The sequence below is a fragment of the Heterocephalus glaber genome, unplaced genomic scaffold (genome assembly GCF_053883595.1).
Source record: "Heterocephalus glaber isolate CG9 unplaced genomic scaffold, H.glaber_assembly_v1.0 deba00001610, whole genome shotgun sequence".
NCBI lineage: Eukaryota > Metazoa > Chordata > Mammalia > Rodentia > Bathyergidae > Heterocephalus > Heterocephalus glaber.
In genome coordinates this window covers 36,506,149-36,520,470 of record NW_028258381.1, presented here as the reverse complement: position 1 = coordinate 36,520,470, position 14,322 = coordinate 36,506,149, and the positions used below count along the sequence as shown (strand labels likewise).

The 14,322-nt window shown below is 39.0% G+C and overlaps 1 protein-coding gene across 1 annotated transcript in view; it reads left to right on the top strand.

The window, feature by feature from the left end:
• Sdk1 (sidekick cell adhesion molecule 1) overlaps nucleotides 1–14,322 on the top strand; it is an 827,695-nt gene that overhangs the window by 504,085 nt on the left and 309,288 nt on the right. Inside the window, 1 exon segment of the mRNA XM_087195944.1 lies at nucleotides 13,611–13,744. Coding sequence (XP_087052070.1) covers nucleotides 13,611–13,744 — 134 coding nt within the window.

Sequence of the window (14,322 nt, the reverse complement as noted above, 5' to 3'; positions counted from 1 at the left end):
CCCACTCAGGATTCCACCTTACATTTAGTCATCATGTCTCTTTGGCCTCCACCAGTCTGGGACAGGTCTTGGTCTTTCGTTGTTGTTGATGACCTTGACACTCTTGAACGTTATTGATCAGTTATTTTTCTCCAAGTTCCTCAATGTGGGCTTGTCTGATACTCTCTCATAGTTAGGCTGGGGTTGTGGGTCAGGGGAAGAGTCCCAAAGGGCCCTCCCTCTGTATGGCTATTGCTGCTTCTGTACTGACCCTGTCCATACACTGTGCTTAGAAGCAAGTCAGTCAAGCCCACAGGCAAAAGGGAAGGTAATGAAGCTCCAAATATTTGTATATTCATTAAAACAAATTCTGAAAGTGAATAAATATTTTGATGTTATGCAAATATCCAGTTTCTTCTTTCAGAGTTTTGCCTACTCATTTTAGCATTCATCAGTGGATCCTTCCCACAACAGCTATTTCTGTGGATGTTTAATGGTCATTTTCCCTTTCCCCTCATTCCTCTGCATTTATTAACTGGAATTCTCTGTATGCACATGTTGTCACTTCTCCTTCAATACTGTATCACTCAGTTGTTATTTATGTTAATATGGATTGTGAGTCATTTCGTAACAGGTGTAAGAAGTCCCTTGTGTTTACTTTCTTTCCAAAGTAATTTTGGGACTTTTATTACTTATTTTATTCTTCTTATAAACTTCAAAATATTTTCCGCTTTCTGAAAGTTCAGTTGGAATGTACTTTAGAATTTTGTTAAATCTTGCCACTAAATTTGGAAAGAAATATCTTTATGATCCAGTAATTCTCCTATCTAAAAGTGTGGCATGCCTTTCCATTTTCCAATTATTATCTCAAGACCCGTTCTGGCTTCTCCATGTGAACAGCATATGAATAGATACCATTTATTCTAAAATTGACATGTGTGAGCTCATAACTCTTCTCTACCCTTGCTTGAGTTTATAAGCTTTAAAAAATGATAAATTTGCAACTATTTGCTTTTGTTAAGTATTTTTTAATTTCCTGACCAAATTACTATAACATAAATACTTGGTTCATGCTTTTTTTATTCTACATTTTTCTTCCTCTTCTGGGTTAAGTTTTGGTTTCTTGTCCCCATAAGATAGACAATACTGTGTATCTTTCCCAGAACAGCAAAAGTATTTAGGTCACTGCACAGGTTTCATTGTAACCTTTAAGTATGTAAGATGGAAACCAGATGTCTTTTATTTTCTTGATAACAGGGACATGCATTTGGCTCCAAATGCCTGAGTCTTCTGAAAGAGGCTTTAGTGTGGTAGGCATTCTACTTTATGTCCTAGCATGCTATTGAAAGACTCTAGCCAAAAAGGGGAGGGGGGGATATAGCAATTCTGTTTTCTTACTAAAAAAAAATCTTGTTCTATCAATTCTTAGCCAACTTAGTATTGGAGTAATGGCATATACATATATCTTCATTCCCGTTACTCATTAATGAAAATTTCTAGCCATATTGATTTACTCTCAGCTACATTAGTAGCTATCTTTCATTTGTTTTATTTATTTATTTATTTATTTATTTATTTATTTATTTATTCATAGTATTGGGGATCAAACTCGGGACCTTGCGCTTGCAAGGCAGGCAGAGGAACCAATGAGCTAAATCCCCAGCCCTCTTTCATTTGTTTTAAAAGTACTTTTTTCTCTGCCATCACAAACCAAATGATTCATAAAGTAAAATAGTATTCAGAATTTTTTATCTGAATTACTCATGTATACTCATACACACCTTATTCCTGCATCAAAAGGGAAAGAGTCTTTTGCTCCAAGATTTGTTATCACAACTCACAGAAACTGAGGTGTACGGAAGGCCAAGTACACCATTGAAGTCTGGTTTCGGCCTAACAGACCTGTTCTTGTCACAATTCCTGGCTCTGCTTGACTTGACTTCCTCTAATTTTCTTTCTTATTGACCTGTTCATCCTCCTCATCCTAACAGAAATGCTCCAAACTTAAATATTTTCACAATGAAGTGGAGCAAAGTCCTTTTATTTTCCTAATACCTTCCAAAGCACAGTTTAACTTGCCAGACTCAGCTGACAGCTTTTGCATGAAGGAAGACATAGATGCAGATGATAAAATAAAACACATTACTATTTCATTTCTGAGACTTTGTATAATTAACCATATAAGTACTCTTTAATAGCTGAAAGTCATATTTTATTAACATAACATTTTTTCCTATTTGTGGTAGCATTATTGAAAACTTTTCTTACCTGTTTCCACCTTTCTTTGGAGCATAGTTCATATAATTCTCTCTCAGTGTCACTACAAATTTCTAATTAAAAGCATTAATTCCTGTTCCATGACACTTAGAATCTCCTGGGTTGCTTAATCTTTTTCTTTAAATTTGCTAACATCTCAGCCATGCATTTTGAGTTCTGTGGCTGCATGCATCTAATTTATTTTCAGTGTAGACTGTCAATGCATCATCTCTGTCCTCTCATCAGCCCTTAGGGTTAAGCACCCACATCATCAGACTGTACAAGGAAAGAAAGGGCTCTTGGTGCTGCCAGCTATGGGTCCTTTGGCACATAGGGACCTCTGAGGCAGGGCCAACAGCCCTGTCGAGATGGTAGGGCTGCTCCCCGCCCTTGCCTCCTCCATCTCTCTGGTTCTCTCTGCCCTTGCCTCTGGGCCCTCCCTAACATCTTGTCCCAAGCTTGTCCCACTCCAACCAGATCCTTCCACCTCCATCTTCTTTGTATATCATAGTAACTATAGTTAATAACAGTATATCATTCTTGAAAGTTGCTAAGAGAGTTGATTTTAAGTGTTCTCACCACATGATAAATATGTGAGGTAACAGTTGTCACTTGGCTTGATTTATCCATTCTCAATGTATAAGTATATATTGAAATATCATTTGCACATCATAAGTATATAGATTTTATTTGATATTTTAAAAGTAAATTTGTACTATTTAAGCTGTAGAATGGGGTAGGGAGGGAGAAAAAATTGTATCCTGAAGCCCTTGCTGAATTCATTTATTGGTTCTGTGAGTTGTCATTGTTGATTTTTGGATTTCTTGATATTTGCTACAAAGACTATGTCATGTGAAAGTAGAGACAGTTTTACTTCTTTCTGACTTGTATACCTTCATAGTGATGCTCAAAGTGTCCCTGTTTTGGGTAGTGGAATCCTTTTCGGGTTGAGTCTCGAGTCCATTTGTCATGACCTAGTATTTACTTTCTCACTATGTGCTACAAGATATTTGAAGCTCATCTGTACATTTTCTGCCCCAGATTTATCATTAAGAATTTCTCTCCAAAGCCATAGTTCCTTTTCGTGCTAAATGGCTTCTAGAGACCACAGTCTGGCATTGAGGGTTGGAGCCAGCACCACTGACCATCAGTTCCCCACTGGACTCGCATGACTATCTCATCCCCTGATACTCTTATCTTTCAGGAAATCCCCCAGTAACTGCTCATACTTGTTTGTCCCATGGGTAAATGAAAGAATGAACATTTCTGGCCTTTTATTCTGTTCAGAATTTAGTATTTGGTCCATTGTAGCCATTTTGGTTTTAGGTGTGCAAGTTAGCTACTGCTTGTGGGAAACATAAAATGCCTGTTGAGAAGTATAGCCCGGACTAAGAATAATAAATACATCACCACCTGAGGGACAGCACTGTCATTCTCTAAGAAGACAAGTGAAAATAATACTACTTGATGTTACTATGTCATGTTCATCAAGGAAATGAACAGCATGATTATCAAAAATGCAAGAAATGGAGACAGTTGGAGAAAACTAGACACTGCCCTTTTTTCTATTTTTATCCACTTTTCCCTGTTTTTATTTTCAAGTATTTAGGGACTAAGGGTGATGTTACCTAAATATACCCACTGCCTGTTTCTCATAGGTGCATTGTCATGGTTAATAATGTGTGCAGTATGCCTAGACTTCCTCAAAAAGGTCTTCTATAGACATCAGTGTAGGAAAAGATTTTATGAACAAAACCTCAGTTGCCTGTGAACTAGCACAAACAATCAACAAGTGGGATCTCTTCTTATTAAAAGGCTTCTGCACAGCAAGAGAAACCACCAGCAGTGTGAAGAGACAACCCACAATGTCAGAAAAAATTTTCATCAGTGGTCCCTCAGACAAAGGTGTACTATTGATAATCTATAAAGAACTTAAAAAGATAAGACCTCCCAAATTTAAAGACCCAATCCAAAAACAGGCATCTGAAATGAACAGACATTTCTCAGACAAAGAAGTAGAAATAGCAAATAAATACATGAAAAAATGTTCAACATCACTGGTCATTCAAGAGATGCAAATGAAAACAATGCTGAGATTCCACTTCACTCCAAAAAGAATGGCTGCTATCATGAAATCAACCAATACCAAATGCTGGCGGGTCTGTGGGGAAAGAGAAATCCTGCTCCACTGCTGGTGGGAGTGTAGACTGGTGCAACCATTGTGGAAATCAGTATGGAGATACTTCAAAGAACTAGGACTGGAAGTCCCATTTGACCCTGCTATTCCACTGCTGGGGATCTTCCCCAAAGAATTAAAAGAATCATACCACAGTGATATATGTGTGCCCATGTTCATAGCAGCACAGTTTGTAATAGCTAAAACTTGGAAACAGCCCAAATGCCCAACAACTGGAAACTGGATAAAGAAAATGTGGTTTTTTTATAAAATGAAGTACTACTCAGCCATAAAAAAATGAGAAATTAGAGACATTTATAGCTAAATGGATGCACATTGAGGCAATACTCTTAAGTGAAATAAATAGGACACACATGTATAAATACCGAATAGTTTCTCTGGTGTGAGAAACTGAAAGTGTAAATAAGGACTAAATGTATAATAGGTAATGTGAAATAGGAAGAAAAGGGGCAAAGGGGAAGGAAGTGGGAGAGCTAGGGGAAAGGATAGAAGGGAGTGGGATTAATATGAGAAAATGGAAAAATAGGAACAAAATCTTTGTAAATAGGGAGGAATGGAGGGGTTGAAGAGAGGTCTGGGCAAGGGTGAAAAATAACCAAGAGTGAATATGTAAAGGTTCAAATTTCCAATGATGAATGTCATTATATTGTATACCTAAAATGTACCAATGATTAGAATGAATAATTTATAATGTAAAATAGGAAGAAAAGGTCCAAAGGGGTAGGGGTAGTGGGAGGGGCAGGGGAAAGGAAAGAAGGGAAAGGAAAAGTGCTGAGAAATGGAAAAAATGGAAATAAAGTCTTCGTAAATAGGGAAGGGTGGAGGGGGTGAAGGGAGGGCTAGGAATGGGGAAGAAATAAGAACCAAGATGCATTATGTAAAGGTACAATTCCCAATGAGAAATGTAATTGTGTTGTATACCTACAATATACCAATAAAAGAATTTAATAAAGTGCAAAAAAAAAAAAAGGTCTTCTATAAATTATGTATAGGTATATTGGGGGCATATCCCCATTCACCTAGGCAAATTTGAAGTAGCCTGCCTATTTTTTCATTTTAGACACATCCTAAATGTTCAAAACAAGAGGTTTTATAAAGCTTTTCCTGGGAGAGTCCAAAGTCAATAGCTCTTGAGAAAAAAATAGACACTATCTCCAAAGGAAAATGTTTTCATTAATCTTCAGTGACTTAAACCAGGGCTCTTGGTTCTGCCTCTTATTAGATGGGAACATGACTATTAACCAGCAGAGAAGAAATTTTTGTAGCAGTAACTAAGAAAGCCTGGATTTGAGGGTTCTGTCAGGTTAGAAAAGAAAATCTTTAACCCCAACTTATATAGGTGGATATAAGGTGAGATCCCTCTGAGAGCTCAGCTCCAGCTTTCCTGCCTAGGATGCCACTGGGGTCTCTCACTGAGATCTGGCATCTGGTGATATAGTCACGTGTCCAGCTGTCTTAGAGCCAGAGGCACAGCACCCACTCCTCAGTTCCCCCTATTTATCCTCATCACTCCCATGTAAGGGCACTGGTGGAGCCCTGGAAGTCAGATGGGAGGCTTGGAGGGGGTGTTCCAAGATGCAGTAGGACAAAGGTTTCCAGAGGGTGATGTTTCTGGCATCTGACCTAACTGGTCTGGGGACAGGAAAGGTGGAATAAACTAAGGGTAAGAGGATACATTTGGGGTGAATACTGGGTTCCAGTCTTTGCTCTTTAGCTTCTTTGGAGGGGGGATCCTTTGCGTCTGAGCCTCAGTTCCCTGCTGTGAAGTGGAGATATCAACAGTAGCCAGCTGGTTTTGAATTTGAGTGTGTGCTAGATGTGTAAACTTCTTTTTAAGATTATTTTATGTGAGAAATAGGCAGATTATCCGATCATTCCAAGGACAAGGACCTCAGGATTCGTGCCATCAGTCAAGCCTCTTGCTCAGGGTTACAGTGTTATGTGGCTTAGAAGTATTAGAGAAGAAGCTGCAATGCAGATGCCCTGCACCCAGATCATCAGTGTCAGCCGCTGGCTGCTGTTCAGGAACATAGATACTTGTGGGATTTCTGTGAGGAAAGAGCAGCGAATACATACAAAGTGCTTAGCCCCTTGTAGGCCCTTTGGAAATGCCCAGGGAGGCTCATTCTGGTCATTACCATGAGGAGCGTAGAGCAGAGGCTGGTTGAGGAGAAAGGTTGAAAGGGGTGGGGTAAGCAAAGGAGCTGGAAGACCAGGCCATGCGGAGATAGGCCCCAAACAAATGGGCTCACAGCTGTAGTTGTACACTGGAAAGTCTCTCCAGACTCTGAAAGGGAAAACTGGTACCTTCTCCCCGCCCTGGGGCAATGGCTCAGCTTCGCTTGCAGGTCAGCGCCTTGGGAGCAGTCCTAGTACAGGTATAGACAGCACAGGGCCGCAGGTCCCAGCCCAGTCTATGGAAGGTGCAGCTCTACTCAGTGCGAGAGACATTAATTCCACACTCACAGCACTTGGTGAGCCTTCCTGAAGGTCAAATATAGGGGCCCAGGATTTTACATAACCCTGAACTTTCTGCAGAGTTAGATTCTTTCTCTTGGATGATTTTACCATTGCTGCACACTTGTTTGCCAGGACTGTGTCCAGAGAGTGGAGGTTCTGGAGGTTGTGTGAGAGGGCAGAGAGCCCATCAGGCACTCCGTTTGCATACATGCCTTGCCTGTTACAGTGGCTTCCGGAAAGAAAAAATTACTGAAAAAAAATTGGGCTTTCTTGTAGGTTTATTTCCATCTGTCCTGTTGACAGGAGTTTTATGTGGAGGATGATGCTGTTGCCCTGCAGCTTTGGAGCCCTGGTTCTCCGGGAGGCACTGAGAGGCCCCACTGTCTGTGAGGTCAGCTGTCACCCCGGAGGTGGGAGTTGACCTGGGTCATCACAGGTGCTCCCATCTCGGTGGGCATCCCTTTGTCACTTAGTAATCAAAAGGAGGCTAACAAAAGACTCGAACTCTTGGCAATAATTGTGCTCCTTCAAAGAGAGGAGCTGGGCAGAGTCAGACCTGAAAGGTAGAGAACATTCAAAAAAGCAATTTGCTCTGTTTTCAAGTCTTCCTGTGGGATGATTTGCTTTTAGAGATGAGCTAGCTCTTTTATTGCTGCTGCTGCTGATGCTTGATCCTGCCACAGAGACAATCCTATGCCGAGGGGATGCTGTGAAGCTCAGGTCAAGTGCTCTGCCCGTACCCCTTCATCTGCACAGTGAAGAAGGGCTCCTGGGCACCTTGCACTGAAGGAAGGAGGATGTAGAGAGAACTATAGCTGGAAGTGTGAATTTCCAGCCTCTGGCTTTCCCTCCTCACCCTCAATGTCAATGTCAGCGTGGGCAGGTAGCTCCATGGGCCAGGGTTGCAGGTGTGGACAGTCCTGAGGTCTTTACCTGGCTGCTCAAATCCTCCGAGTTGGCAGCAGCACTGTTCATAATCTGCTGTCAATTTGGGGAAAGTACCTTGCTAAGCCATACCCATATTCATTTAATTTGGGGCCCAGTTCTGTATTATTTTTACTCTATCCCTGTATCAAGTGAATGAGCTCAGCTTTGTCTAATTGCAGAGTATCTTAAGGAGAGAAGGGCTCAGGAATGGCCCCATCCAGAGAGGCTCACGTTGGTGCCTTCTGCCTTGTACATGGCTGTCATCTTTTTAATAGTTTCTAGTTTGAGTGTATTTATACTCTGCCTGTATTACATTATTTAAGAAACTAAAAGATCTAAAAACATGTATTCTATACATTTTGAATAAGTCATGTCTTTTTTTCTAAATTTTTTTTATTTTAGAAAAAAAATAGCTTGGCTGGAAATTTTTATGTATAGGTCTCAGGTTTGTATAATTATTCCTCATCCCTCTCTTCTTGTGTATGACCACACCAGAAATTTGGTATGGCCATTTATTTATGCCCTGTGCTGGAATAATTAGTCAAAATAACAAAAGGCTCTGAATATAGTATGTGTAGACTAAATACAAATGGACTAAACGTGCTTTTTAGATTAGCTCTAAATTTTAAGAAATACTGCTCTAAATAAGAAACATAAGTTTTCTGGGGAAAACCCTGTTGAAATAAATTCTTTACCATTTATATCAACAGTTATCCTGTGATCTAGTCAATTCTTTTACATCCCTCATCCTAAGCAGTGTCTTTCCTAGAGGAAAGGAATGATTTGTGTACATGAACACAGATCAAGGACGGTGGGGACACGTCTCAGATCTCCCTGTTCAGTCACCATGCTTGAGTTCCTGAGCAGATGGCTGTGTTTCTGGTCATTTGGTAACTTTCATGGGATAATTCAGGTGCCTGGCAGTGTTAGAACAGGAGTCTGTTAACTCAAGCTCTAGAAAGCATTTAGCTCCCAAACCAGAAAGTTGACTGCATTTATTGTTTTGTTGTTTGCTGTTCACGTTCACTGCGCTTGAAGGACTTCATTCAGCCTCAGCAAACACTGAAGGAATAGCTCCCTGTAACCTCATCCATGTCCTTACCTGATTTGCACTTCACAAAGTCCCTTTTGATGTTAGTATTGCTGCCCCCATCTTACAGATGCAATAATTGAGTGATGACCCCAAAGGAATAAATCAGGTACAGATCTGATTCTAGTTCCATTGCTCCTTCCAGGGCAGACTCTATGATCACTCAGAGGGTCTCTACATTAACACAGAATGCTGTGTTTCAATTGACATCTAATACATTAAAAAAAATCAGAGTGTAGAAAAATGTAGCACATTCATTTTCAAATCCTTCAAAAAAGCAAAAGGTTTGAAACGTTTATTTTAACTAAACAACTTTTTCATGTGTTGGTTCCAAGACTCAGTGTTATGAGTGTAACTTGGATCTCAAGTGCCACAATTAACAGCAAGTTCAAAGCAGACAACTTCAGAACTGATGAACTTGCCTTAGCTGTATAATTACAAGAACTAAATTTGCTTCCAAGTAGTTCTGGAAATCATGAGTCCTGGGACTCCTCTCATTGGTTCAGAAACACTCCTAAGGGAAGGTTTTTAAAGTGCTTCCTATCACTTCTTATAGTTTATAAATAATCCAGTCTAAGCTCCATGGAGCATAAACAATAAATTTCTCTGACCCAGGTCTAGGGACAAATTAATTGCTCACTAAATAGTGAATACAGGTATTTTGTTTTAGTTCCTGTGAATATATACCCTTACTTTTCTGTCCTCATCTTCAGGCATCTACAAGGTACCCACTGGACTATTTTTACTGACCATAAATCTGTTTCCTCTCAAGATTACTATGTCAATGTCACATCTCTGAAAACAAATGATCTTTTATGGCATAGGGAACACTACATCCCCTGAATGTTGTCAGGTGTATTAGTCACTTTTCCCAGCACTGGGACAAAACACTTGATACCTGCAACTTAAAGGAGGAGAAGCTTTTTTGATTCATGATTTCAATAGGTTCAGTCCATGGCTAGCTGGCTCCAGGACAGAAAAGGCATGCTGGCAGGCCATGGTGGAAACAGTTGCTTACCCCATGGAAGCCAGGAGGCAAAGAGAGAAAGAAAAAATGAGCTGGGGACAAAACTCTACCTTTCCAAGACATACCTCCAATGACCCACCTCCAACCAGGTCCTGCCTTCTAACTGCATATTCAGCTATAAACTCATCAATGGATTAATCCACAGCAAATATACAGCCCCCGTGATCCAGTCACCTTCCAAAAGTCCCACTTCAGAACACATGAGACTTTGGGAGGACATTTTAGATCTAGGCCAAAACAGCTGCTATGATAGAAGATCCTCCAGCAAGTTGGCCCTTCCACCACACACTTCACAGGGCAGGCCTAGACATCCACCTCTAGGGCCATTTTTCCCTAAGGGTGTTTTTGATCAATGCTGGTGGTCCATGGCCACACAGAGCTCCTTTCTCCCTCAAGTTTCATCTTTTCTGAAAGAAAAAAATATTTTGTTTGATACTTTATGAACATATTGGAATCAAATAAAAAATGCCCAGAAGCACTTAGGAAATACCAAGGGGAAATACAATTCTTTCCTGAGCTACAGCATTTTCTTTGTTAATCATCTGTTAAGGACAAAAGATTATTTTCTCTCCTGTGAAAAATCCTTCCTATATTTATAGTTAGTACAAAAGTGACCTTCTAACTTATTCTCTATGAATTCAACATTCTAGTTTCCTAAGCTGTAGTTTATTTCACTCACAACGGCATAAGTTTTTTCACTCCTATTTTATTACAACTTAAGGAATTAGAAGTTAGAATTATGAGCTTTCATTTTTATTGCAGAAGTAAGATGGAGGAAGACTAAGGAAATAATTTAATATAAAACCACACATAGGTTTATTTCAGTAAAGCTAACAGAAAATCTCTCTGGCCAAATACTATAATTTTCCTGTAAAGTCAATGTACTTTTTAAATGAGTTATTTGGAATTATGCTATAATATAGCCGAGGAGTTCATATGATGGAGAAGTATTAAAATTCAGTACCATAATTACTTAGCATACCCTTTCATTCTTTTAGAACATGGTTCACTTGGTACTTGTTTGTTATCAAAAGATCGGAAAATATTTTAAAAAATAGAATTCAAAAGAAAATAACTTGCAATCTTACCACTCAGAGACTAACTTCTGTTACAGTTTATGTATATACATACATAAAATTCATACCTGGAATTTTTTCTAGGCATAGAACACACTTTTTAAAAAAGTTTTATCCCAAATGTATGTTACTGTATATGCTTTTTGAATCTGTATCAACATGCTGTTGACGTCTAGTAACAGAAACTCTCTGACTCGAACAAATTTGAATGTGACTATATTATATCATAAAATAGAACATCAGCAATAGGATGAGCTGCAGGATGAGTGTTTCCCTGGTTATCAAGGACCCAGGTACCTCACATTCTGTCTGTCTGATGCCAATATTGTCAGCTTTGAGCTAAAGTTGTTTTCCTCATGGCCATAAAATTGCCACCATTGTCACCTGGGACAAAATGACCACAATCCAAGCCTGCTACTAGGATAGACAGTCTCTCCCATTACAGCTGCCTGGGGAAGTGACAGCCAGAGCAAAGGAGGGCCCAAGGGACATGGCCATTGCACATCACTCAAACAGGCTCTTTTCCTAAATCATCCCAGCAGTTACTGGGACTTTAAAATTGAGTGCATTTAAGTATTTTATTTCCATTTTAAAAATTAGTTTCCTTTGTAAAAGGGTAATTAATTCTCATTTAGTAAACATTCTCCAAAGATTTAATATTTTTGCTGTGTCTTTTTTAGCAACAGATGAAGTTTCTTTTATAAATATTGATTTAAACAAGTAGAGAAATTAAAAACTAAAAAGCAGAGCTTAAAAATAAAAACCTTAATAGATGAAAAATTTAGTGTTTTTTATTTTTACCTGCTTTTAAATTTTGAATACCCCTGAAACAATGTAATAAATAATATAGAAATTAGTGGGCATTTTAAAAGACCAATTCTGAGAATTAATAGGCATATTTGAAATTACTATTATAAAAATCAGATGTTAAAGCAAAAGTTATATATCTGCTTTTAAAATTATACTATGAAATGTGTAACTTCATGTGTAGTAAATATTCATATTTAATTTTAGGTGCCAGTGTAACATATACTAAAATAAAATGGAACAATTTCTATGGTTCTATAAAAGGAGCCATAAATAATTATAGTTAAACTCTTTTGAAATATTTTTATGGGACTAAAAATTGAAAACTTCCTAGTAGGGAAATTTTCTTACATGAGACATGAAATAAATTAGCCATTGAGACCCAAAATGTATATGGCCTATGGGAACCCTGAATGAACAGTCATTCCTTAGGATAATTTTACACAATGAATAAAAACCAAGGATTTTTTAAAAAGCTTTCCCAAAGATAACTAGAAGAGAAAAGTTGCTATTACATTAAATCCTTCATGAGAAGTCACCCAATTGGCCTGACTCTCTGACTCAGGAATGACTCTGACTAGGATCAGAAGACAAACAAACAGAACCCCTCCCCTGCAGAGGGATCATCCTGTGGTACATTTCACTGTAATGTGCCACATCCCACTGCATCTTTGTTTTGGAAATAAGAGCAGAGTCTAAACAATGTTTTGGTGTTTCAAGACTATGTCTAACTCTTCATGCCCAGCTCACCAGCCAGAGAATTTACATACATTTGCATTTTTATTTTTTAGTAAATTCTAACTCCCTCACTCACCTCCTGAAGTAGCAAAGGGAATACAGAATCATAACAGGCACAAAGGACCCTGTTGGGCCCCCATTTCAATACAATAGGCATTCAGATTTTGTTGGCATTCTTCTTTTTTAAAAAGTAACATAGTAACAGTCATTGTGTGGTACAATGTGGGAGCACTGGTCTACCTGTGAGAGGGCCTGGTCCTGCCTCTGGCATCAAGTGGCCATATGATCTTGGACAGGCAGCTATGGCTCAGATGAAGGGTAGGTGGATCGAATGTGTCTCACATTCCTTCCACTAGAATTGGGACATCAAAGGAGGGTTTATTCATGATCATGTAGAGTGTATACTTGTTTGTTCACACTTCTAAAGCATGACTCCTAGAAGTGAGTGAGGGGTGTATGGCTGGAGTTAGGGGTGATGGGAGAATTTAAGTTGAAGGGGTCAGCACTGTGCCAATTGACAAAGTTACCTCTGTCCTCCAGTGTGACTGTAAATAAGTATAGTCTCTAAGGAGGTACAGGGGAACCTGTGCAGAGAAATAGGTTCATTTGCCTTGGATCAAGATGTTGGGGGTCCAGCCCTCAATTGAAAGGTTTATAAGTATTGCGAGATCAAGTTACTCTCCTGCAAGAAAAGGCACAACTGCCATAAAATGTCCTCTAACTGGCTTTGTTAGAACTCTCGGAGGAACCTCTTGAGTTTCAACAATCTCTGGATGTGTGTGTTCTACAGTAGGCTTGGTATGGAGATGGAGCAACTACAGCACACAGATACTGCTGGCTGCAGGGTGTCCAACAGACCAGAGAAGATTCAGCCTTCATTTCATTCTTAAAGTTGGCCAATGTGTTTTTTTCATTGCAGATCTTTAAAAATAAATAAGTAAATAAACTCCACACATTCCTATATAGTTTGCCTAATAAATTAACTTTGTCTTATAAATGAGAAATTAGTTCCCTGGAGTGGCTTTGACACTATCTTGTCCTTCTCTGAAACAGAGCTATCACCCTGGAGAATCAGCTGGTGATCCTTGCAACAACAGCAAGTGATGCTGGGGCTTACTACGTGCAGGCTGTCAATGAGAGGAATGGGGAGAACAAGACAAGCCCATTCATTCATCTGAGCATAACAAGTGAGTTCGGAGAGTCCAAACAATAATTCTGAAAGAAAGACAGTCTTTCTGTAATTAATAACCAATTTCTAAAATAATAATAATAATAACCACTTTCCTTTTTTTGGGGATACTGGGGATCGAACTCAGGACCTTGTGCTTGCCAGGCAGGTGCACGCCACTGAGCTACATCCCCAGCCCCAATAACCACTGTCTGTTGGGACATTGCGCAGTGAATCTTCTTTCTCTGGTATAGTAGTTAAGGTTTAATATTGACTCAGTCTCAGTAGTTCAACGAGCTTTAGGGCTGTTGCTTCCTTTGACACACTTTGCAGAAAATGTGAATTTATCTGCTATTTTAAAATGCAAGTTCTTATTTGTTTCATGCATTTAAAACATTGCTTTTCTTTTGTACACAGTTAATATGTGTTGTTTTTAACAGTAAGAAAATGTTTTTTGACTTTCATGGATTGTTTCCATGAACTTTGCTTCAGATTAGGTTGTTTTTTTAATCTAACAATAACTTCCTTAAGGAAAAATATATACATATGTGAAGTTGTGCTAAAATAAGCAGTATTTTACCATAATCGTTTTTGCTA